General features: G+C 43.2%; 1 protein-coding gene across 1 annotated transcript in view; it reads left to right on the top strand.

Moving 5' to 3' along the window:
• Window positions 1-13,192, top strand: part of ZNF236 (zinc finger protein 236) — a 195,418-nt gene extending 182,226 nt beyond the window's left edge. Inside the window, exons 32-33 of the mRNA XM_024212120.2 lie at window positions 11,531-11,707; window positions 12,041-13,192. Of these exons, the coding sequence (XP_024067888.1) occupies window positions 11,531-11,707; window positions 12,041-12,168 (305 nt within the window). The 3' untranslated portion in view covers window positions 12,169-13,192. The remainder of the gene's footprint in view (window positions 1-11,530; window positions 11,708-12,040) is intronic.
• Window positions 13,193-23,223: the final 10,031 nt, after the last annotated feature.

The raw sequence follows: 23,223 nt of genomic DNA, 5'->3' as shown, positions 1-23,223 counted from the left end.
TTCGAGGCGCACCAAGACCTGCTAAAGTGGGTGGTATCCAGCCTCCAGCTGCAGGCCGAGGAGATGGAGGGTCCGTCTGATTTCCTCTTTAATGTCCTGTCTCTCTGGGCACGGGGCCGCGTGGCCCTGCCTCTGCACCAGGATATTGCCAACATCTCAAACTCCCTGTGGCAAACTCCTGCCTCCTTGGTTCCAATCTCCAAGAAGGCTGAGAGGAAGAACTTTATGCTGGCGAAGGACCATGAATACCTTTATTCCCACCCGAAACCCAACTCGCTCATGGTGGAATCGGTAAACCACAGAGAGCGTCAGGGCCAGCCCGCGCCCACCCCCAAAATCAAGGACGCCAGGAGAGTAGGCTCCTTTGGCAGAAAATTTTATTCGTCGGCTAGTTTCCAGCTTCGGGTAGCCAACCACCAGGCCCTACTGAGCAGGTATGACTTTAACCTGTGGGAGTCTCTGCCTAAGTTTGAGCCCCTCCTCCCGGACCGGGACAGGAAGGACTTCAAGGCTCTGGTGGAAGAGGGGTCGGCAGTGGCTAAAGCGGCCCTGCAAGCGGCGTCGAATGCTGCGGACACGGCGGCCCACTCGATGTCTTCCGCGATTTCCATGCGCAGGGCGTTCTGGCTCCTGCTGTCGGGGCTGTCGACGGAGGCCCAATCCCTGATGCAGGACCTCCCGTTAGATGGCAAGGCGCTCTTCGCAGACCAGATGGATATCAGACTGCATGGGATGAAAGATTCCTGCACCACCTTGCAGACCTTGGGCCTCTACGTCCCTCCGGCTAAGGACAAGGCCAAATCGCTTCCGGCGGCTCAACCTGCGAGGAGCAAATATGAGCCCTCGTACAAAAGACCCAGAGACCAGAAACATCGGTCTCAGCGGCAGTACCGCTCTGCCCCGCAGCCTGGACCCTCTAAGGGCGAGAGGCAGGGAAAGAGGTGTTTTTGACTATTTGCAGGGGGGCACCAGGCCTGTTGCCAGGGAGACCCCCCGATTAATAAAGTTTGTGTTCTGCAACCGATTGCCTGACTTCCACAGGGCGTGGTCCCGCATAACTTTGGATCAGTGGGTCCTCAGTACCATTTCCAAGGGCTACGTGTTGCAGTTCACCTCACCCCCACCAAATCACCCGCCCTACATGATGGCCCCAGGGGACCCAGAACATATCCGCCTCCTGGGTCAGGAAGTGGATTGGCTGCTTCACCTGGGGGGCGGTAGAAAGGGTACCGATAGAGTTCCATGGCAAAGGGTTCTACTCCCGATACTTCCTGATCCCGAAGGCGAAAGGGGGTCTTAGGCCCATTCTGGAACTGCGCGACCTAACAGGTTCCTAACCCGTTCCAAGTTGTGCATGGTGTCCCTGGCTTCTATTATCCCCTCCCTGGACCCGGGGGACTGGTACGCGGCCCTGGACCTTCAGGATGTGTATTTTCACGTCCATATTTTCGAGGGGCACAGGCACTTCCTCCGATTCGTGGTGGGGATGGACCACTACCAGTTTGCGGTCCTCCCCTTTGGCCTATCTATGGCTCCCAGAGTTTTCACGAAATGTATGTCCGTGGTGGCAGCCTACCTCAGGCGGGAGGGGGTACAAATCTTCCCTTACCTGGACGACTGGCTCCTCAAGGAAGAGTCTCGCTTCGAAGTAGAGTCCCACGTGGAGCTGCTCCTGTCGACATGCACCGATCTAGGCCTTGTCGTAAACGAGACCAAATCAACATTAGCGCCCGTTCAGCGCATAGAGTTCATTGGGGCCCTGCTGGACTCCTCGAGGGCCACAGCCTCTCTCCCCCTGGACAGGTTCGAGAACCTAAAGGATCTCATCGCCCCGGTCACAGCTTCCCAGTGACCACGGCGAGGGCGTGTCTTCGGATCTGGGACACATGGCTGTGTGCACTTACGTGGTCCGCCATGCCAGACTCCGTATGAGGCCCCTCCAGATATGGTTGGCCTCCCAATTCTCCCAAGCTCGGGACGGTCTGGACAAGGTGCTCACGGTTCCGTCCCCAATACTAGGTTCCCTTCTATGGTGGTCCTGCCCGAGCAATATGCTGAAAGGGGTTCCCTTCAGGGAGGCCAACCCCTTCATAGACCTGATGTCCAATGCTTCGGACCTTGGCTGGGGAGCCCACATGGGAGATGTGCAAACCCAGGGAACGTGGTCGACCCCGGACTTGTCCCTTCACATAAATGTCAAGGAGCTCAGGGCGATACGATTGGTGTGCGTGGCTTTCCTCACGCAACTCGGGGGCAGGGTGATCAGAATCCTCACGGACAACACCGCCGCCATGTATTATATCAACAGGCAAGGCGGGACTCGCTCCCTGGCCCTCTGCCAGGAAGCCCTGAACCTATGGGAGTTCTGTTTAGCCCACGATATCTCCCTGAGGGCGGCTCACCTCCCAGGCGTCCACAATACGCAAGCGGACCGCCTCAGCAGGGTCTCTCCCCCCAGTATGAGTGGTCGCTCCACTCGGAGGTCGCTCACCGGCTCTTCTGAGAGTGGGGAGTTCCCCAGATGGACCTGTTTGCAACCCGCCAGAACCAGCGTTGCCCCTGGTTCTGCTCCAGGGGAGGGGTGGGGGAAGGCGTGATCTCCGACGCGTTCCTCCTGAGCTGGTCGGGCCAACTCCTATATGCCTTCCCCCCGTTTCCCCTCATTGCAAGGTCCTTCAGAAGGTGAAAGCGGACAAGGCGAGAGTCATTCTCATAGCCCCGGCGTGGGCCCGCCAGCACTGGTATGGGCCCCTCCTACACCTCTTGGTGGCCCCCGCGAGGGCACTACCGCTCCGCCCGGACCGCCTCTCCCAGGACGGGGGGGGCGCCTCCTCCATCCCAATCTGGCCGCGCTCCACCTGACAGCGTGGCTGCTCCGTGGCTGAATGAGGAGGAGAACAGGTGTTTGGAGCAGGTAAGGCGAGTCCTCCTGGAAAGCAGGAAGCCATCCACGTGTCAGACATATGTGGCAAAGTGGTCCAGGTTCGGCAGGTGAGTGGGGAGTCTCCCCCTCCACCGCACCTCTCCTGGACTACCTCTTATCCCTTAGGGCCCAGGGACTGGCACCTGCCTCAGTCAGGGTGCACCTCGTGGCCATATCGGCCTTCCACCCACCGGTGCAGGGGCGCTCGGTCTTCTCCCACTCAATGACCTCCCGTTTCCTGAAGGGTCTTGACCGTTCGTTCCCGTACGCTAGGCCCCCCGTGCCGCAATGGGACCTCAACCTGGTCTTGTCCTGTCTCATGGGGCCCCCCTTTGAACCCCTAGCCACGTGTTCCTGGTCGCACCTCTCGTGGAAGGTGGCCTTCCTCGTGGCGATCACGTCGGCCCGACGTGTCTCGGAACTCAGGGCCTTAACCTCAGAAACCCCTTATATGGTTTTCCATAGGGATAAAGTCCAGCTCCGCCCACACCCGGCGTTCCTCCCGAAGGTGGTCTCCGTCTTCCATATGGAGCAAAGCATCTTTCTCCCCGTGCTCTGTTCTAAGCCCCACTCCTCTAACGAGGAACGCCACCTCCACACGCTCGATGTGCCTAGGGCGTTGGCTTTTTATCTGGATCGGACTAAGCCGTTCCGGAAATCCTCTCAACTTTTTATTGCCTCGGCTGAGCGGGCAAAAGGGCAGCCTATCTCCACCCAGCGGCTTTCCCGCTGGATCACTGCATGCATACGCACGTGCTATGATCTGGCAGGGATTCCTCCGCCACCAATCATCAGGGCATACTCTACGAGGGCTCAGGCCTCATCAGCTGCCTATGTAGCCCATGTCCCCATCCAGGACATTTGTAGGGTGGCCACTTGGGCCTCAGTTCACACATTTACTTCACATTACGCGATCGTCTCCCAGTCTAGGGATGACGCTGGGTTCGGCAGGGTGGTACTTTGTCCCGAACCATCGTGAACTCCTACCCACCTCCAATAGATATTGCTTGGAATCACCTACTGTGGAATACACATGAGCAATCACTCGAAGAAGAAAGGACAGTTACCTGTTCCATAACTGGCGTTCTTCGAGATGTGTTGCTCATGTCTATTCCACACCCCGCCCTCCTTCCCCTCTGTCAGAGTTGTCCGGCAAGAAGGAACCGAAGGTGGGGGGAGCCCGGGGCTCCCCTTATAGCACGATATATAGGCGCCACTCCAGGGTCGCCGCGAGGCTCCCCCAGTACGGGTACTGCTAAGGGAAAAACTTCCGCCACCGGTGCACGTGGCAAGCACGCACACCTACTGTAGAATAGACATGAGCAACACATCTTGAAGAACGCCAGTTACGGAACAGGTAACTGTCCTTTATTCTATTCAGTTTCACTCCATACTACACTACCTCCTTCTCCCCCATCCTTTTCCATGAACTTCTCTCATGAGAGAGTACTAGGTGACAGTGTCCATTCATGCTTCAGTTGGGACCAATAGAAAAAGTTGCTTGGTGTTATCAGGCAAAAAGATTTTACTTCTGATATTTCTTGATATCCCAAAATAAAAGGGAACTTTGGGCTTCTTGTTCCATTTTAGCTTGTTGGCCTTTTATCTAGTCTAACTAGCTAGATTTCTAAATGGTTTCTAGCTACAATTTCACTTGGAGTTCATGAAGAAGTAAAATTAAAGTAGTCTGAAATGTGATTGGTTCACCAAGTAGAAACCCTGAATACTTGGAATAGAGACATCCAGCGATTCCAAAGGTGTTTATAGATGAATTAGGCAATATAATTGCTTTCTTCTAATTAGGAGTGTTCTGCAATGCCGCAAAAAAAAAAAAAAAATGTGTTTATAGGAACAGCCTTCTTGATGAAGTGCTGGGGAGTCTGTGTGTCTATCAGGTATCATTCAGATGACAATTTAATATGTAGAATTTGCATGAGAATAGCTCTCAGGGCTTTAATTTCTATATTTAAATAGGAAAAAAATGGTCTCAAATGTTATGGTGGTAAGTGCTGTAAAATAATTTTATTATAAGATGTACTTTATATTTCTGATGTACATCGGTTCTCATCGTTCATCACTAATGGGTTAAGGTCCCTCACTTGTACAATTCAGAGGTGGTGCATTGTGTTGCTGGAGGGCCCAGGACTAAGCCCTGGCCTTGAACTCAAGGCCACCAGATTTTCTGCCTCTGGTGATTCAGTTTCTCTTGATAATTTTGTTTTATAACTTTTTAATTTTTATTCATTTTCATGCAGTAGTGACTTATCTGTCCTCTTCCTCCTCCCCTCTTCACCCCCAAGCAGGTATTTGGCAGCATGGTGGTTTCAATCTGCTGCAGCACCTTGTCTCCAGGACTGCAGTGTCTTCAAACACCAGACTATGTAAACAGTGCTCCCTATGGCAGCATTTACAGGTTCTGCAAAGGGCAAATCTTGCACTGCATGCTGACCCCAGGGTACAGGCCTCAGATTTGGATCCGCAAGTCAAGTCCTCCCTTGCTTCCAGGAGCCATGACTCAAACGCAGAAAAGCTCAGGCAGGAGCTTCTGAGCACTTCAGAAGGAGAGAGGGAGAGAGAATTTAAAGATGAAGAGAACACAGCTCGGGGAACAGGGTGGGGTGAGGTTGCTACCACAGATGTGGGCTGCAGGGAAGATTCCATATTCACGTAACTCAAGTTGCGTAGTTTAGATCGACTTTTCCCTGTAGTGTAGACAAGGCCTAAGTATTGTCTAGACCATTTCTGACAGGTATTTGTCTAACCTGCTCTTAAAAATCCCCAGTGATGGAGATTCCACAACCTCCGTAGGCAATTTATTCCAGTATTTAACCACCCTGATAGTTAATAAGTTTTTCCTAATGTCCAACCTAAATCTCCTTTGCTGCAATTTAAGCCCATTGCTTCTTGTCCTATCCTTGGAGGTTAAGAAAAACAATTTTTTCCCCTCCTCCTTGTAACAGCCTTTTATGTACTTGAAAACTGTTATCATGTCCCCACTCAGTCTTCTCTTTTCCAGACTGAAAAACCCAGTTTTTTTAATCTTCCCTCATACGTCATGTTTTCTAGGCTTTTAATCATTTTTGTTGCTCTTCTCTGGACTCTCTCCAATTTGTCCACATCCTTCCTGAAATTTGGCACCCAGAACTGGACACAGTACTCCAGTTGAGGCCTAATAATCGCAGAAGTAGAGCGGAAGAATTACTTCTTGTGTCTTGCTTATGACATTCCTACTAATACATCCCAGAATGATGATTGCTTTTTTTGCAACAGCGTTACACTGTTGACTCATATTTAGCATGTGGTCCACTATGACCCCCAGATCCCTTTCCGCTGTACTCCTTCCTAGGAAGTCATTTCCCATTTTGTATGTGTGCAACTGATTATTCCTTACTAAATGGAGTACTTTGAATTTCATCCTATTTACTTCAGACCATTTCTCCAGTTTGTCCAGATCATTTTGAATTTTAATCCTATCCTCCAAAGCACTTGCAGCCCCTCCCAGCTTGGTATCGTTCACAGACTTTATAAGTGTACTGTCTATGCCATTATCTAAATCATTGATGAAGATATTGAACAGAACTGGACCCAGAACTGATCCCTGCGGGACCCCACTCGTTATGTCCTTCCAGCATGACTGTGAATCACTGATAACTACTCTGGGAACGGTTTTCCAACCAGTTTTGCACCCACCTTATAGTAGCTCCGTCTAGGTTGCATTTCCCTAGTTTGTTTACGAGAAGGTCATGCGAGACAGTGTCAAAAGCTTTACTAAAGTCAAGATATACCACGTCTACTGCCTCCTCCCTATCCACAATGCTTATTACCCTGTCAAAGAAAGCTATTGGGTTGGTTTGACACAATTTTTTCTTGACAAATCCATGCCGACTGAGATGTGAGATTCCACTATCCACAAAGCTGCACCATCATGGGATTACAATGGTTAAGTGAGAAATCCCTTTCTATGTTCAAAATTATCCTGATTTACTGAGTAAAGCCCTGAGGGGAGCTAGGTTGCTCCTACAGTACTTGGGTGCTAGCTATCCTGGGGGAGCAGGCAGGCAACCTTTCATGTTCCTGGGGACATCTAGCAAGCTACTTCTACAATTGAATTGAGGTATTTGTACCAGCTACAGTAGTTAGTAGTCAGCTGAGTAGTTCTCCAGGCCAGGATCAGTAGCATGCTATCTCCCCCATGTAAATAGCCTGGAGAAGTACCACATGCACCACCACGTGCAAGACCAGACAAGAGGACAGTGGCTTGCAACAAAGTATCTTCTCTTTCAAACATTATTAAATAGACGGTTTTCCTTAGCCACCTCCGTTGAGAACATCTTAGGATCCAAATGAAGATGTCTGATCAAAACTAAATTTTAAACTAAATGTTATATAACAAAGACATTTCATATGTTTTGGAAACCTAAGGCTGGTGCAGCAGTAGCTTCTCCAGTGAAAGACAGGCACACCTTCAGAAGCGAGCTTTTTTTCCAAAGGACCATAAGAGAAAGGACATACAGTGCAGCAATTTCAAAGCCTCAACTATAGCCATTCAAGCCAGAGGTTTTTCATATACTTAGTAAGGAAAACCTAGTTGATGGCAAGCAGGTGGCTCATCTAGGAGTATAATCCTTGTCTGGAGTTAAACATCTCATGTGCTGACCTTGTCAAACCTTTGATGTGATCTGTGATGAGCAATGGCTTCTGACTTGGCAGCTACAAAGAAGCAATATTATACCCATGAATAGCAACCAGTCATCTTTAAACAAATATTTTGTGCATCCAAATTTAGAGGTGAGTTGCTTTTCCAAGAACATTAGAGAAATTAGCAGCTGAAATAGCATGGTGGCCTCTGCCCTCACTGTCAAAGCCAGCATAGCAGTCCATCAGTCACTACCAGTACTGGAGGTGTCCAAGAAGGGACCGGTTGCCTTAACGGAAGTAAAAATCTGAAGCAGAAATTTCCAAGGAAATCTAGATGCATTTTTTTCCAAGCCAACAAAATTGTCAGCATGACAAAGACAAAAAGAGCATTGTGTGAGAGCGCACATGATTCCTGCACAAGACTCTTCCTTTTGATCCACCTGCTGCTTCCAGTCTTAAGAAAAAACTGACGGTAGTCACAGCACAGGCATAGGTCTCAAGTTACACACTTACACAACAAGCCAGTCAGTGTCCTGTCCAGTGAAGCAGACCTATTCATAACTAGAGAGCTGCTGGAGAGAATTCATACCTACCAATTTTTCGAAATCTAGAGAAACTTTTGAACCAAATGTAGAGAATTGCTCATGTAGGGGACAAAGACATATCTCTGGCCATACTTTTACCATCATGGAAAAGATTTCCAAAGATCCAGAGCTTCATTGCATCAGTCATTTCTTGGCAGTGGTCATCCATAGCCATTTATCTCCGATAGCTAGGATTGCTGGTGTCGTACATTGGCTTCTTTCGCAGAGTGGATTTCTCAAAATGAAGTGCAGAAATTGCTTCTGAGAACGTGGAACTACACACCTTATACAGTGCAAAATTAGTGTCATTCCCACATCATATCCAAATAGTCAGCATGTGGACAGAGCATGCTGTACAGGGATTGGTTCCTACAAAGTGACCAAGCCAATCCCAAAACGTATGATACAATATATAGTAAATACAATATAATGTGTAAATCTATATAAAGGAAAAGATTTTCTGTGTAACTTTGGATGTGTGGTATTTCCTATACCCACCCACTAATCTTGAGTCTGATCAACTCAGCGTAGCTTTGCTGTATACCAAATAAAAATATCTCAGTGAAAAAATCTGAAGTCAAACTGAGTTCTTGGGAAGCTGAGTGGAAAGAAGTCTTGGAGGGAATCCCAACAGGCAGTTTAAGTACAAATAACATGCAGAAAGTCAACCTAATTTTCATTCTAGACCATTGCATATTCACTGTGTAAGCAAGTTTTGTAAGGTGGGGAGCATATCTAGAAGACAAATTTCCAAAATCTGAGTACACATCCTTTTAGTTCACTTCAGCAGCTCTTTCAGTGGTGTCTCTGAACAACCCCCCCCCCCCCCCCAAATAATGCAAACCTCACTCCCCACAAACATGGCCATATGGAATCAGACCAGTGGTCCATTGAGTCCAATATCCTGACAATAGCATTGGCCAATACCAGCTGTTCCAGAAGAATGTGAAACTACGTAGCAGGGAATTATAATAATAATCACAAAGTTCTAGTGATCTCAGCTACCTTATTGTTTCTCCAGAATGTTTGATAGGAGCCCTACAACCAAGCACAATAGAAATGCAGGTACCAGCCCTAGTGGTATTCTGTATGTAGCACATCAGACTCTCCATTTGAGTATCAGATGCCAAGATTAATCAATGGAAGACTAGCCATGCTTCTGACTGGCTCTTATTACCTCTAATAGGTAGTTTTTGGAATTGATTCCCCGTCTTTAAAAGAACCACAATATCAAATTACTCTTGTAGCTTCAGAAAATTTTCTGTTCAAGTAAGTTCCTTTTTCCACTATTCCTGGAAATAGTTCTTCCATCATTTTGTTCTAACCGTTAGTACTCCTTTGGAAGAGTATGCCATAAATGGGCTTTCATGGGACTTAGAAGATATCTCAAACATATGGAGTTCACATGCCAGGTGTCTCTTTTCATCTCATTAAGTCCAAAATGCTAAGGCCTTAGGGCCTCAGAATTGCCTCAGGCAAGATGTTAAAATTGTGCACCAGCTGGTATGCTAGGCAACCGGCTGAACTTATTCACAGGTCATGAGCCTAGTCTGAGGATGATTTTAAAAGTACGTTTTTTCCATTCCTTTGCTTCCTTTGGTAGGAAGGTACAGCTGAGTTGGTTCCCAGATAATGCCTTGTCATTCCTGCCTGTTATCTACTATAATAATTAAAACTCTACTTGTTCTGCCCCACACTTCTGTGATTCACTGCTCGCTACTTCTGTTAGTGATGAATGAGGAGAGAAGCTGCGCAACAGAATATGTAATTTACCTGATAATTGTCTTTTTGTTGCGTAGCTTTAGTCTAGTACAGGGGTCGGCAACCTTTCGGAAGTGGTGTGCCGAGTCTTCATTTATTCACTTTAATTTAAGGTTTTGCGTGCCAGTAATACATTTTAACATTTTTAGAAGATCTTTCTATAAGTCTATAATATATAACTGAACTATTGTTGTTTGTAAAGTAAATAAGGTTTTTAAAATGTTTAAGAAACTTCATTTAAAAATTAAATTAAAATGCAGAGCCCCCCAGACCAGTGGCTAGGACCCAGGCAGTGTGAGTGCCACTGAAAATCAGCTCACATGCCGCTTTCGGCACGCGTGCCATAGGTTGCCTACCCCTGGTCTAGTAAATGACCAAACTACAAATGGAAATCTTTCTCTAAAGGAAAATGTAGACATATTCTCTAAAGGTTAAATAATGCATTATATCAGGTTGTCTTGATGCTAATAATCGGTTGCTAGAATGTTTCTTCAGCTTTGGAAGAATTTTTCTGGTGGCCTGGTTAATTCATTATATCAGGTTGTCTTGATGCTTAGATTAGATTATACCTGGGTTAGCATTTTGGCAAACTCTGGTTCCAGGTGCTTAGCCAGTGATTTAGACTTAATTGACTTTCTTTAAAACTTCAGCAGCAAATATTTACTGTTTAAATATTTTAAAAAAAATTAATTTAAATGGTTTTACTAAATTATAGTAAGTTTGGGCTTTAATATATGTTGTAATTTTAAATAGGTTTATTTTTTAAAAGAAAAATTGATTTAATTTAAATAAAAATCCAATTTAAGTAAAAAAAAACTGATTTAAATTAAAAAAATCAGTTTTTTTAAAATCACAAATTTTATCCACCCTGGTTGGGATAGCATTTACCCATTAGTGATTAATGAAGAGGGAAGCTGCTAACAGAAAATTACCAGATAAGAAATTTCTGATTTTCTTTGATTGCACTCTTCAATAAGAAAAATGTTACATTTGTATATTTAAAAGGTGCTTCATAAACCGTTAAAGAAAAAAAACTATTTGATACACACACACACTTAACAATAACTATAGCAGAGCTATGGCACTGTGCTATAATTTATATATAATATAAAAAAATAAAATGTGTGTAGACCTACCATCTAAGTAATGGTCTGTTTTGGGTATATAAGTTTGTTTAGAAATGAATAAGTTCTAATTGAAATTGAGTTTATTCTTGTAAATAAAAAAAACAAGTCTAGCAAATTATGGAAAAGTTTATTTGCTTTTATATTACTTGTATGGCGATCATTCACCTCTTGGCACAGAGGATGTGGATCACATTTAGTATTTTATTGCAAATCTAGCAGAATTTTAATGGCACAACTTTTAAGTCTGAGAATAGTTCAGTTTTGTAGAAATTAATAAAATGGCCTAATATATATTACCTTTCTGAGGTAGGGCAAAAAGTATCAAACTTGTAAGATTTTTTATCACTTGGTATTCTAAAACATAAATTTGTCAAACTTAACAAAATCATGCATATAAAGTAGAAATGTTAATGCTTTCTTCAAGGATTATAAGTGTATTCTGTCCCATGTAGTTTTGTTACCTGAAAAGTTACCATGTACATTTTTCCGTTGTGCAGGGGAACGTCCATTTCAGTGTACATTGTGTGATAAAGCTTTTAACCAGAAGAGTGCCCTTCAGGTGCATATGAAAAAGCACACAGGAGAGAGGCCTTACAAATGTGATTACTGTGCAATGGGCTTTACACAGAAAAGCAATATGAAACTCCATATGAAACGAGCTCATGGCTATGCTGGTAGGTAACATGATATTTAGTAATGTTAAGCACACATTTTTGAAGCAGAGATCAGTGAGTGGCTTCAGTATTCCCTTGGCTCTGTAGTGTAGGTGGGGACAATCTAAAACATAGAATGCAGATGATATACAGTTGTGCACAACTGGTGTTACCCAGTTCTAGTGAAATGCTCCATTCCCTTTGACTGTTTTTTTTCCCTTTTCAAAGACATGTTCTGCTTTATGAACCAAAATAATTTGTGCATCTTCCTCATTCCTTGTTTTTGTTGTATTTGCAGTAGTCTTCCATTATCTGTATTAGTCATTCCTTTCTTTCTCTGTTACATTACAATAGGTACTATACAAGAATCTGCCAGTCAGCAAGAACAAGAAGGGGAAGATATTAATCGTGCTTTGAATTTAGAAGAGGTTGTTCAAGAATCTTCAAATGAATGGCAGAGTATAAGCAATGTTTTTCGATGACACCTTAGTTGAAAGCTTTGCTTTCAGGACTTGAATTTCTCAACATATGTTTTGAAAAAAGTAAAGCATATGGATTTTACAGTTGATGCTTCAAGCATTGAAAATATTAACAATAGAATAATATATTATAGTTTTTTTAATTATTTACAAAAGTACTTAAAAAGAATCATTGTTTTTGTAAGCTTGTGGGAAAATATTGAAAAAACATCAATTAATCTGTGTTAAATTGTCTACAAATCAATGAACTCAGGTAATACTACATGCGGTTTCATCTTCTAATCCACAGACAGTATATCTAGTTGAACAATTAACTGGAACTTCATATCAGGAAAGAGTGATTCCCTTGTATTAGTAAAGAAGATGAAAAGTAACTTCATGGGAAAACCATGAAAATTGTCATTTACTTTTTTATTTTATTTTTTTAATGTATGGCAAAAATGTTTGAGGTTAGAAAGAAAAGTGTTATGATAGAGATGCATGCAGTACAGAATTAATTTTTACAATGCACAGTAAAATGTTACATTTCTGTTCTTAGTTTCTTTTGGTGCATTTGAGGAATTTTGGAAAGTGAATTGCCCTTGCATTAAATGGTATTTATGTAGCTAATCTCTTGAGAGGTGACCGGGCTATTTCCATTCCAGTTGTAGAGACAGTCATTAGTTTTTTCCATCAAAATGTCTGAGGCTTCAAACTCAGCAATAAACATTCAAAGAAAATCCAAACTAAAAGAGATTAAACTGATTGAATGCCCCTGTTTTTAGGTTTGCCGTAAGGATCAGCAGGCAGATACTTGAGTATTTGTGGAAAGCACAAGCCATATTCTAAAGTTGGGAGGTAACCTAAAATTGTACATTTTAATAGCAGACTGGAAGTAAGCTGCAGTACAGGTCACCTCAGTTAACATAAAAGTAATCTGTACTGTAGACCTTTTTAGTTCCAAATCTGTAAAAGTATCATTATTTTCTCATGCATCAATTCTGAAAGCATTTTACTGTGGTGTTTGTTTGTTTTTTTGGTGTGTGTGTGGTTTCCCCCCCCCCCCCCAGTAAAACTACCTAGTTAACTTAAGGTACATCTACAGCTACGGCAGTGTGTAGAGTACAGACACAGCATCCCCAGCTAGCAGGGGTGTAAATAGCAGTGTAGATGGTGAGGCATGGCTTAGGTGGGTAGCGTAGAGTGCCCTACACAACTCAGCCCTCAGGGTATATATCCAGCACAGCTCTCTGCATATCCAAGCATGGCCTCCCATGTCTATGTTGCTAATTTCTGCAGTGTAGTGTCCCACTGCCTCTCCGCTGCCAGAGCCTTTTCGTTGCTGCCTGCACACAGCAGTATGTAGCTACTCACCTTAGTGACAAGTATGGATACCACCTGCCTTTCGCCATGGCGTGTAGCTACACGTGTAGTGCCTTTACTCTACTTGCCGCTGTAAGTGTAGACATAGCCTTAGTACTGCTCTGAAAGGTGCCACTTGTTAAGTGTATTCATAACAAAGAAACACTGGAGTAAAGCTTAAGTCATGTTTTATACATTCCAAAGACAGAAAGCTCTTTGCTTACTTTTACTTTGTTCCTTTGAATTTATTTATATGTTATATATATGTATGTATATATAAAAATATATGGGCCTCTATGTGGCTGATCAGTATATTTTGTAAATAGTAATCCCAATTGCAGGAAGATTTCATCAAGTTTTCAAGTTCATATGAGTACTTCTAGATCGGTATTGGATTCATTGTAATGTAAAATAGAGTTGGGTTTTATTTTACCTTTTGCAAAATAATCGCCTTTTATTTGTTCTCAGATCCAAAAAACACTTTTTTCCCCTTTTGGTAAATATTATCTATACTTTGTCTGCTATAAGACCTAGTCATTTCAGATTCCCGAAGAAAGAAATCACTGTTGTTTTTGATAGGGAATCTCTTATTTCTTTTAACTCTTTGCATATGTATATAAGTAATATAGTTGGTGACATAAAAATAACATTTTTGTTATGTGGAAATATTTAAGTCAGAAATGTTAATAATATTAATTTTTTCCAACTTCGCTTTGTGTAGTTTTTAAAAGACAATTTTAAAAGGGTATTCTTAGTTATTTCAAGGAAAATGTGGATGACTAAAATTATGCAGCTCAATGTTGAACATAGAGGACTGAAGTTCTCCTTTCATTTCAGCAGTGCATCTCATTCCAGACAAGTTGTTTGGCCCTGCAAACCTGCCTTACACATATTGGTAACTTCTGGATAATGGCAACCTTTTGCTGGGAACCAAGAGGTTGCTAATAAGCAGAATTCACAATACACGGAAAGCAGATCTTTTCAATAAAGAGGTGCTATTTGAAATACATAGTCATTTTTCAGAGAGCAATGCTTTAAGACTCTTGATCACATACCAATCACGTAATGAGTGGATATTTGTAAGATAGTAAGTAACAAGTAAATAGGGAGACTTGCCTTTTTTCCCGAGTTCTCAACCCACCACAATAGCGAGAGTCCTGCCAATTATGGTAAATATCCTTTTTGAACATTTTAATAAGATACAGTATATATTTTAGAATCATGCCTTGAATGTCTTCTGCCTGACACAAAGGTGTTTAATGTCCTTCCTTTAAACATAGGAGCTGCTCCAGATTACTTGGATAAGTTTGAATTGGAAACTTTCAAATGCATTATATCTGCTGATGCTCTGTAGTAGTGACGAGGTTGTGACTATTACATTGGTGTCCAGGGCAAGATCAGGTTGTTCAGGAACTTTCTTGCTAAAGTAAAGAAATGTAATGTGGACCATGCCCTAACAGCATCACACTGGAGAAAGGTAACATCAAAAATAAACTCTATGTGCCCTAGAAGCCCTAGTCCATCTTGCTGTGGCAATTGGGCTCTCTGAGCAAAAGCATCATACACCGTTGATAGCTGAGATGTAGTTATTAGCAATAAATCAATTTAATTTTGCCTTGGCTTACTATTTTTTCTCTTGTATTTTAAGTTTTTTTTTTTTTTTTTTAACTGTTATGAACACCATTTTATGGTCATGCCTTAATTGGCTACTGCAGCCCATTTATGATATTTTGTATTTTCTCTGCCCAACCTGGAAGAGACTTGTATGAGAGACACTGTGAATCTTTTATTGGAATACACAGTGGTAACCTCCAAAGAAGAAACTCTCAAATTCTCCTTAACATAAACAAGAAAAAATCACTAGGAAAAAAAATCATATAATGAATCCTGCAATTTTGGATTGTTTCTATCTTTTTAGATTGTAGATATAAGCCATCACAATGTAAATAGGTTGGCTTCTTGCAGAAAACTCTCTTCAACCAAATAGTATCCAGCAGAGGAGAGAACTCATCCCTTCCCTAGTTTATCACCCTATGTGTTGTGAGCTTCAATTCCTAATTGTGATTTAAATGCTGACTTCAACCCAAATCATACCACTTGGATTTGTGCATGGAGGGCTGCCTGTGGCTCTTTCCACTTCCACAGAGCAGAGGGGACTGAGCTGCCTCTCCAGAACCCTGCAGTGATTCTCATTTCATCTGAGGTTTATAGTGGAGAGGGTTGGAGACTGTAGAGGCTGTGGGGCTGAGTGGGCAGGCTGTGGTTGTGAAATTTTGCAGAAAATGTGGTATAGCCCAAGGATGTATTTTCCATGGCGCCTCCTGACCATGGTGGCATGGAAGAAGTTTGTGATAGTAGATGTCAGAACAGCCAAGTGTGTAGGAGGGGAGTACCTCTACTTTTTCTGTGGGGGTGGACAAATCAATCCAAAATCCTAATGGCTGTGCTCAGTGATTGTGAGTTCACAGAAACAGCACTTTTTTTGTAGGAGTGGCACATGAGGCAACCCATTTTCCCCACCGTTGTCCATCATAAATTGTCTCCATGATAGCAACATCCTTTTCAATTGTTCTGGGATAGGTCATACTTTCTCCTCCATGCCTTCTTTTTTCCATCCAGTTGGAATGCAATCTAAGATGTAGCTTGTGCTTCTCCCATGGGGTAGCCTGATGACATGGGCAAACCACCAGAGCGTTTTCTAGCTGATTAAGTCCACAGTCTGCTGACCTGTGCAGTGCAATGCTGCCACGTTGGTTATACAGTTGCTCCAATGAATTCCCAAAATCCTTCTCAAACAACGCTGGTGAAATGCATTCAGCTTCCTATTGTGTACTTCTGCCTCATTCTGCTGAGGCATACAGTAATGTTGGAAGGACAATACCATTGTACAATCTCACGTCAAGGTGTAGTTGTATTTTGCTATTCTTCCAGGTGTTTGACAAACAAGTAATTGATCCACTGGCTTTGCCAATTCTTGCCCTCAATTCTTTAATGAGCTGACCATTAGCAGAAATACTTTACTTCCTAGATTTTTAAAAGTCGTAAACCTTTTGTACTCTTCTCCATCACTCACATATCTGTCAGTGTTGACCATATTCTTTCCTATCTCCATACGCTTGGTCTCAAACTCCCATTTTGGTAGCTTCCACTTTTATACTCATAAACAGTTTTTTTCGTTTCCTCAAAGCTGGTATCCAGTATGACTTTGTCATCTGAAAAAAACTAGATCCTGCAGCTCATCTCATGTCCAAACAATGCCAGTGGCCTCAACATCAGCTGTTGCTTTTCTCATCTCAAAGTCTATGGCAATGCAGAAGAGAAGTGGGGATAGTGCTCAACCTTGCTTTACACCAGTAACAATCTTAAGGCATTTTTTGTTCTGACAGCATGCAGACTCATTCTACCAAGCTTTTATCCGATTAACAATCTCTGATGGAATTTCATAGTGTTTCAGGATCTTCCAGAGGGCTTGTCCGTGAACACTATCAAACACTTCTGTAAAATCAGTGAAGTTAAAAAGCGTCTTCTGCCAGTATTCTAAACCTTGCTCAATAAGTCTTCTCAAGGTGAAAATCTGATCTGAACATGACCTATCAGATCAAAATCCAGCCTGCTTATCTCTGAGTTCTTTGTCAACAGAAGTTTTCATCCTATTCAAAATGATAATGCAAAACACTTTTCCAGGTACAGATTGGAGTGTCACCTATCTCCTGTTATCACAAATAAATTAATCCACCTTTTTAGGGATTTCACAGATAACGCCTCTTCTCCAGTCAGGATAGGTTTTCTTTTCCCAAACCATTCTGTACAACCTGGATATGTAACTCAACATCATTTCTTTTTGAGCTTTTAGCATGTTTCTTACCACAGCTTGGTGTTTTACCACTCCTTAGTTGGTTTATGGCCTTAGTTACTTCCTCAAAAACAACTGCTCTTAGTGATACTGGTAAGTCCACTGTTTCTTCACATCTCTGTGTGTATTAGTGGTTGTGGCTGGTTGAGCCCAGCCTAGAAATGTTCCATCCTCTGTGGCTAAAATTGTACCTCTCATTAGGATATTAGAAAAAGGTTTTTGGAAACCCCTCGCAATCATGCCTTCTCAGCTTCTCTTGCTTTGTTTTCTATCCCTTCTCTCTTATTTCTTCTGGCTGATCTTCTGACTGACTTGTCTTTGTCCCCATGTTCTTGCTGTAGAATAGCTGTTTTAGTTCCATCTCATTCTTGCTGAATTCTCTTCTTTAATATTTCCATTCTTCTTTCTTAGATCTTCTGACCCTCACTGTAGTCCAGGCTGCTTTCACACTTCATTGAAAAAACTGCCATTGTTCTCCTCCGCTTCTCGGTGGCTAGAACTCCTGGATGATGCAGCAGCAGCTTTCTTGGGACTCGAGGAAGACTTTCTGGCATGCTTCTGCACATGCTTCCTTGCCTCACGGCTAGACCCCGGCATGGGGTCCATAACACTGGTACTGGTGGAACTGGACTGGAGCTCTGCAGTAGGAGGTGCACTCCTCGATTTGCTCAGGCCGATGTATGGCAGGGGGGCGAGGGGTGTCCCCAATATGACAGCGGACCATGCGGCGATGCTGCTTAAGGTGAGAGAACTCAGCCTTCCGGGGTACGGGCGGGGAAGGAGAGGCAGATACTGCACTTGGACACAAGCTGGGCTCCCCCCAAGCAGTATAGGCAGTGCTGGTGGTCATCACTGATCAAAAATGAGCAAGGGCAGGAAGCGCAAATCTTGAACCCCGTTGTCTTCGTCCTAATCCAGTACCCAGGCCTGGGTGCTCGGTGGGGAGGGCTGATGGGAAACCACCGAAGCAATGTTCCCAAGCTCCTTAAATCCTAGGGAAAACTGCTTCTAACAGTAAAAACTACTACCAAAAAAATGAAATGCTAACTATGTACAAGAACATAGTTTGTGAAGTGCGTCAGAAGGGATGAGAGAACAGCAGAAGCTTTGACTTGGACCATGCAGTAGAGAGAAGGAACTGAGAGCGCAGTCAGTCCACCCTGCCATTAATCACCTTGGTCGATATCATGAGGCAAAACAAGGGTGCATGTGCGGATCACCGGACACTACTACTTTTAAGAAGCTCTGGCTCTGGCTCAGTGTATGCGCATAATCCTCAGTGGAATACAATAGGGACCATCACTTGAAGAAGAACTACTAGTTTTTGAGTATCATGCTGTCTGCCTTATGTGGTAGTGCCTTCTTTAGTTTTATTTTGATTCTCCCAATAACAAGATGGTTGTCACTTCCAATATCAGTACTTGTATACACCCTGGTGTTCAACAGTGATCTTCTGCGGTGCCTATTAATGGCAATGTGGTCAAGCTCTTTCTGGGTGAAGCCATCATTTGATCTCCTTGTCAACTGAGGGAGAATCAAAACCCCAAGGAGGTTCTGAAATGGGATATCTTCACAGCTAAGGTTAAGACGAGAATTGGGAGTTGGCATGTTAGCTTACTTTGCAACACGGTAGACTATTTCAGAGAAATGAAATTCTTTGGCTTAAATCTAGTTGGACTGAAATGAGATGAGATGGACTAGACAAGGTAAACTACCATTGTCTTTATTTTTTATTCTGGAAGAGAGGATGGCAAACAGTAGGAAGACATAGGCTTATTATTGAGTAAGGAAGCTACTAAAGCACCGAAGAAGTGGGAACCTGTAAACTCAGACATATTGACTACTTGCTTTGTGATAGTTCAGTGTTATGTGCAAGAAATTATAGTGATGAACAAGTCAAACATGGTTTCTATGAAAGATTGCAGAGTGGCCTTGGCAAGATCAATAAATATAACAGTTATTCTTATGGGAGATCTAAATGCACCAATTGGGGATGATAATACTACATATGAGCATGTTATGGTCAGATATGGTATCCCACGACAGTACCAACAATGGGGAAAGTTTTGTTGAACACTGCTACTTATAATATCTTTGTATTTTGGAAACAATATTGCCACACAAGGAAAGAGACACAAATTGCCAAAATACAATGGCCTAATTTTCAAAAGTTCTGAACACCTGCAGCTCCAATTGTCTTTAGGGGGATTTGCAGGCACGGAACACTTTTGAAAATCAGGCCATGAAGAAGCAGGAGATCATGCCAACACTGAAATAATGAAACAGATTAAATGAAATAAATTGAGAGGAGAGACAGAATAGTCAGTTTATGGATCTTGATGTACCACTGTTGTGCAGTCTTTGCTTTTTTTAAGAAAACTTTGGCGACCATTTTAGGTCAAGCAACTTCTATAGCATTGCATTAGTTTCTCTGAATTTAGTTCTGACTTTGAGAATTGTCAGACAGACTCATCATTGCTGATCCCCTCACAGAGCATCATTCATCTAAAAGTTATTTAGATAGATATAAGGAGAGCAAAAGAATTTCCATCACAAGAAATGTTTGGCAATTTCCAGATAGTGATTCTTGGAGTGTCATGGAACTGAGCATCCTCCCTCTCTCACTACCCGCTGCTCTTTGGTAGTCTTGTCTCATGCATACAGATTAATCCATGGGCTAGACTGCATGTGGCAGTGCTTCATAGATTCCTTTTATAGGCCTGGAACCATTTTCAACAGGAGATGCAAAGGAAAGTGAAAATAGTATCCAGAGTAATTTCATTCATCTGGCTGAGGGACTAAAACCTAGATCACTTGAAGCATGTTAGATGCAAATAAACAGACTTCCCAAAGAGTCAGAACTCCTTCAGCATGCTCCATCAGAACTGCCTGGGCAGAAGAGGTGCTTGCCACCACAAAGGAAATCTTACAGAATTGTTGCCCATTAAGAACTTATGAAGTATTGCAAGCTTGACTTTCACCCTGCTCAGGCCTGCCAACAGTAATTCTGGGCGCCAGGGCCATCCTTAGCAGGGGTGGAAGTGACAAATCCGTCACTTCTGGGACCAACCCCATGCTGGCCCACGAGGCCCGGCCCCAGAGCGGTCGCGCTCTCCTAGGAGCCCTGTGGCCTGCCCAGGTGATTTAAAAGGGCCCGAGACTCGTAGTTGCTGCTACTGCAGCAGTGGTGGCAGCCAAGGGCCCCGGGCCCTTTTAAATTGCCTGGGCCCTTGGGCAATTGCCCCCTTTGCCTCCTCGTCAGCGGGCCTGACTCTGCTGCAGAAGCATCCTTTGGCCGAAAGGGGCCCCAAGCAGTAATATAATGTACCTATGCTACTCATATTAGGGAAAGCAGAAACCATTTATCCTGCTTATTCCTGCTTTCCTACTATTTTTTCCCTTTTTGCTCACTATAATTATCTCAGGGTAAGTCTACATGAGTGTGATACATCAGCACAGCTGCAGCGTGTCGGGTGAAGACACGCTACGCTGACAAGAGAGCACTCTCCCATTGGCATAATTACTCCACCTCTGTGTCAGTGGGAGAGCATCTGCTGCCGACATAGCGCAGTGTGGACACTACATAAGTCAATGTACCTTATGTTGCGTAGGTGTGTGTGTCTCTTTCTTACCCCTGAGCAACATAAGTTTCATTGACTTAAGCAGTAGTGTCGGCCAGTCCTCAGACTGAGGAAGAAGTCAGGATGCAGAAGGGAAAATTGGTTGTCTAGTGAATTCCTTTCTGGGACCTCTTCCCAGTCTGCCCTACCTGAGATGTATTTTCTGATGACCAGTATAGTGGCCTTTTAAGAGTCTGTGTGTATAGTTAACACAGTTAAGAAAGATAGAATTGGGTTGCACTCAAGGTTTAATTTAATAAATTGTTTATAAAGGATAGTAAATGATTGATACATGTTATAAGCATGCTACAGACATCAGATGCATTGTATATGTTAAAAAAAATTGGTAGAAGATATTAGATGGTTATAAGCAACCTCTTGAACTCTAAAATAATCCATAACATTTAATTAAATATATATCAAAACATCTATTAACTATCAACTCTTTATAAACAGAACTTTAATAATAATGGTCACACTTTATAGTAAAGAAGCTTATATTTAGCTAATAAGAATTCAGTGTTTTCATACAGCTTTGGAAATACTCTAGCATGAGGGCAGAAAAAATAACATGCCTAAGCCCCAGTGTCTTGTGGACAAGTCTGAACTGCTTCTGGTATTTGCAGGAAGAGAGAAGAAACAGCCTAAATGCATTAGACTGGGGGAGAGGTGAGTCCCACATTGGAAATCATCAGGTAACAATTTTTCCATAACCTTTATTACATCAGGAAATGTTTAATTCACTATTAACTTGAATCTCATCATTTGTCATTAATGATATCTAATGATATTCTATGACTCACAACAGTCTCTACCATCTTGTCTAATACACCGCTACCTCGATATAACGCCACCCGATATAACACGAATTCGGATATAGCGCGGTAAATCAGTGCTCTGGGGAGGTGGGGCTGCGCACTCCGGTGGATCAAAGCGAGTTCAATATAACGCGGTAAGATTTTTTGGCTCCCGAGGACAGCGTTATATCGAGGTAGAGGTGTACATAGAATGTAGTGCTCCAGTCAGCTAAAATACAGAATACTTCTGTCATTAAAAAACAGTTGCCCATAGTGAGCTTTAGGATGGTATAAATTGTACATGGCTATGGGTCTATATAGCAGAATTGGCCTGTGGGACTGCAGAGCCCATGATTGCAGCATCTCCTGTTATCCCCCCCAAATGTGCAGGACCTAGAAATTAGAGAATGATCTCAGCACTTCCTTTTTTTTTTTTTAAGTAAATTTCTTGCCCAATTCCTTATAAAAAGAGCCTGGGAAATATCAACTGATCACAAGGGTTTAAATCCTCTCCCCAATTTTTCCTAATGATCAGATTATTTATGATATGCCGCCACCTACAGCTCCCTGTGGTTATTTTTTGAAGTCTGGGAAAATCATGACCATGTTTCCCTTGATTTTAGGGAGAGACCCATGATCAGCTTGTAGCTTCATGAACAGCACTTCCAACACTGTCATTAGAGGCCCAAGGCTACCACAGTCATCCAGCCAGCTCCATGTAGCTAAGGTGATTCCTCTGCTGAGGAGCCTATGTGACCTCTGCCCACAAAACAAGGGCAGCTTAATAGTATCAGATGCTGCATTGTATTTGAGAACATGTTTTCTAATCCCAGCTCAAACATGGACTCCTTGGTGGCCTTGACCTATGACAGTATGATTTGGCGTCTCCATAAAAGCCACTGAAGTAGAATTCAATTTTAGAAGGATTATACATGAAATTGAGCAATATTAAAGATTATGAAGTAATACCCTCTCTAATAATTCATTGACAGAAAGGGATAACTCAGAGAGCAGTTGCAAGTAAAGACTCGGTCAAGAGGCTGACCGTAGCAGTGATTTATGGAACTGATCCAGACCTGAGAGAGTCTGAGGGAGAAGGTGAAAAGCAGTGAAGTCAGAGGGTTTAACAAGGAAACTGAAGTAGATGAGGATGAATGGGGGAATGAGATGAGAGGAAGCAGGTGGCATGTACTTAAGACAAGAGGTGGAGATTATGAGGCCAACACTGGAAGGGAAGATTGAGGAAAGGACAGATCACCACAGTTCACGGGTGTTTGATCTGGAGATTCAGGCCTCTTGTGAGTGATGTAATGGACTGTCTCACAAGCCATATTTTTGTCTGTATTTTCCTGGAATTTGAGAGCAGGATTTTCAGAAGGAAGGGGAAAGCAGGTCCTAGCTGTAGCCTGAAGAGCCAGGTTGTGCATTTTAGTTGCCGGGGAGGTTT

The sequence above is a fragment of the Terrapene carolina genome, unplaced genomic scaffold, assembly GCF_002925995.2.
Source record: "Terrapene carolina triunguis isolate 2854851 unplaced genomic scaffold, T_m_triunguis-2.0 Scaffold58, whole genome shotgun sequence".
NCBI classification, from domain to species: domain Eukaryota; kingdom Metazoa; phylum Chordata; order Testudines; family Emydidae; genus Terrapene; species Terrapene triunguis.
This window is presented reverse-complemented; position numbering and strand designations above follow the sequence as displayed.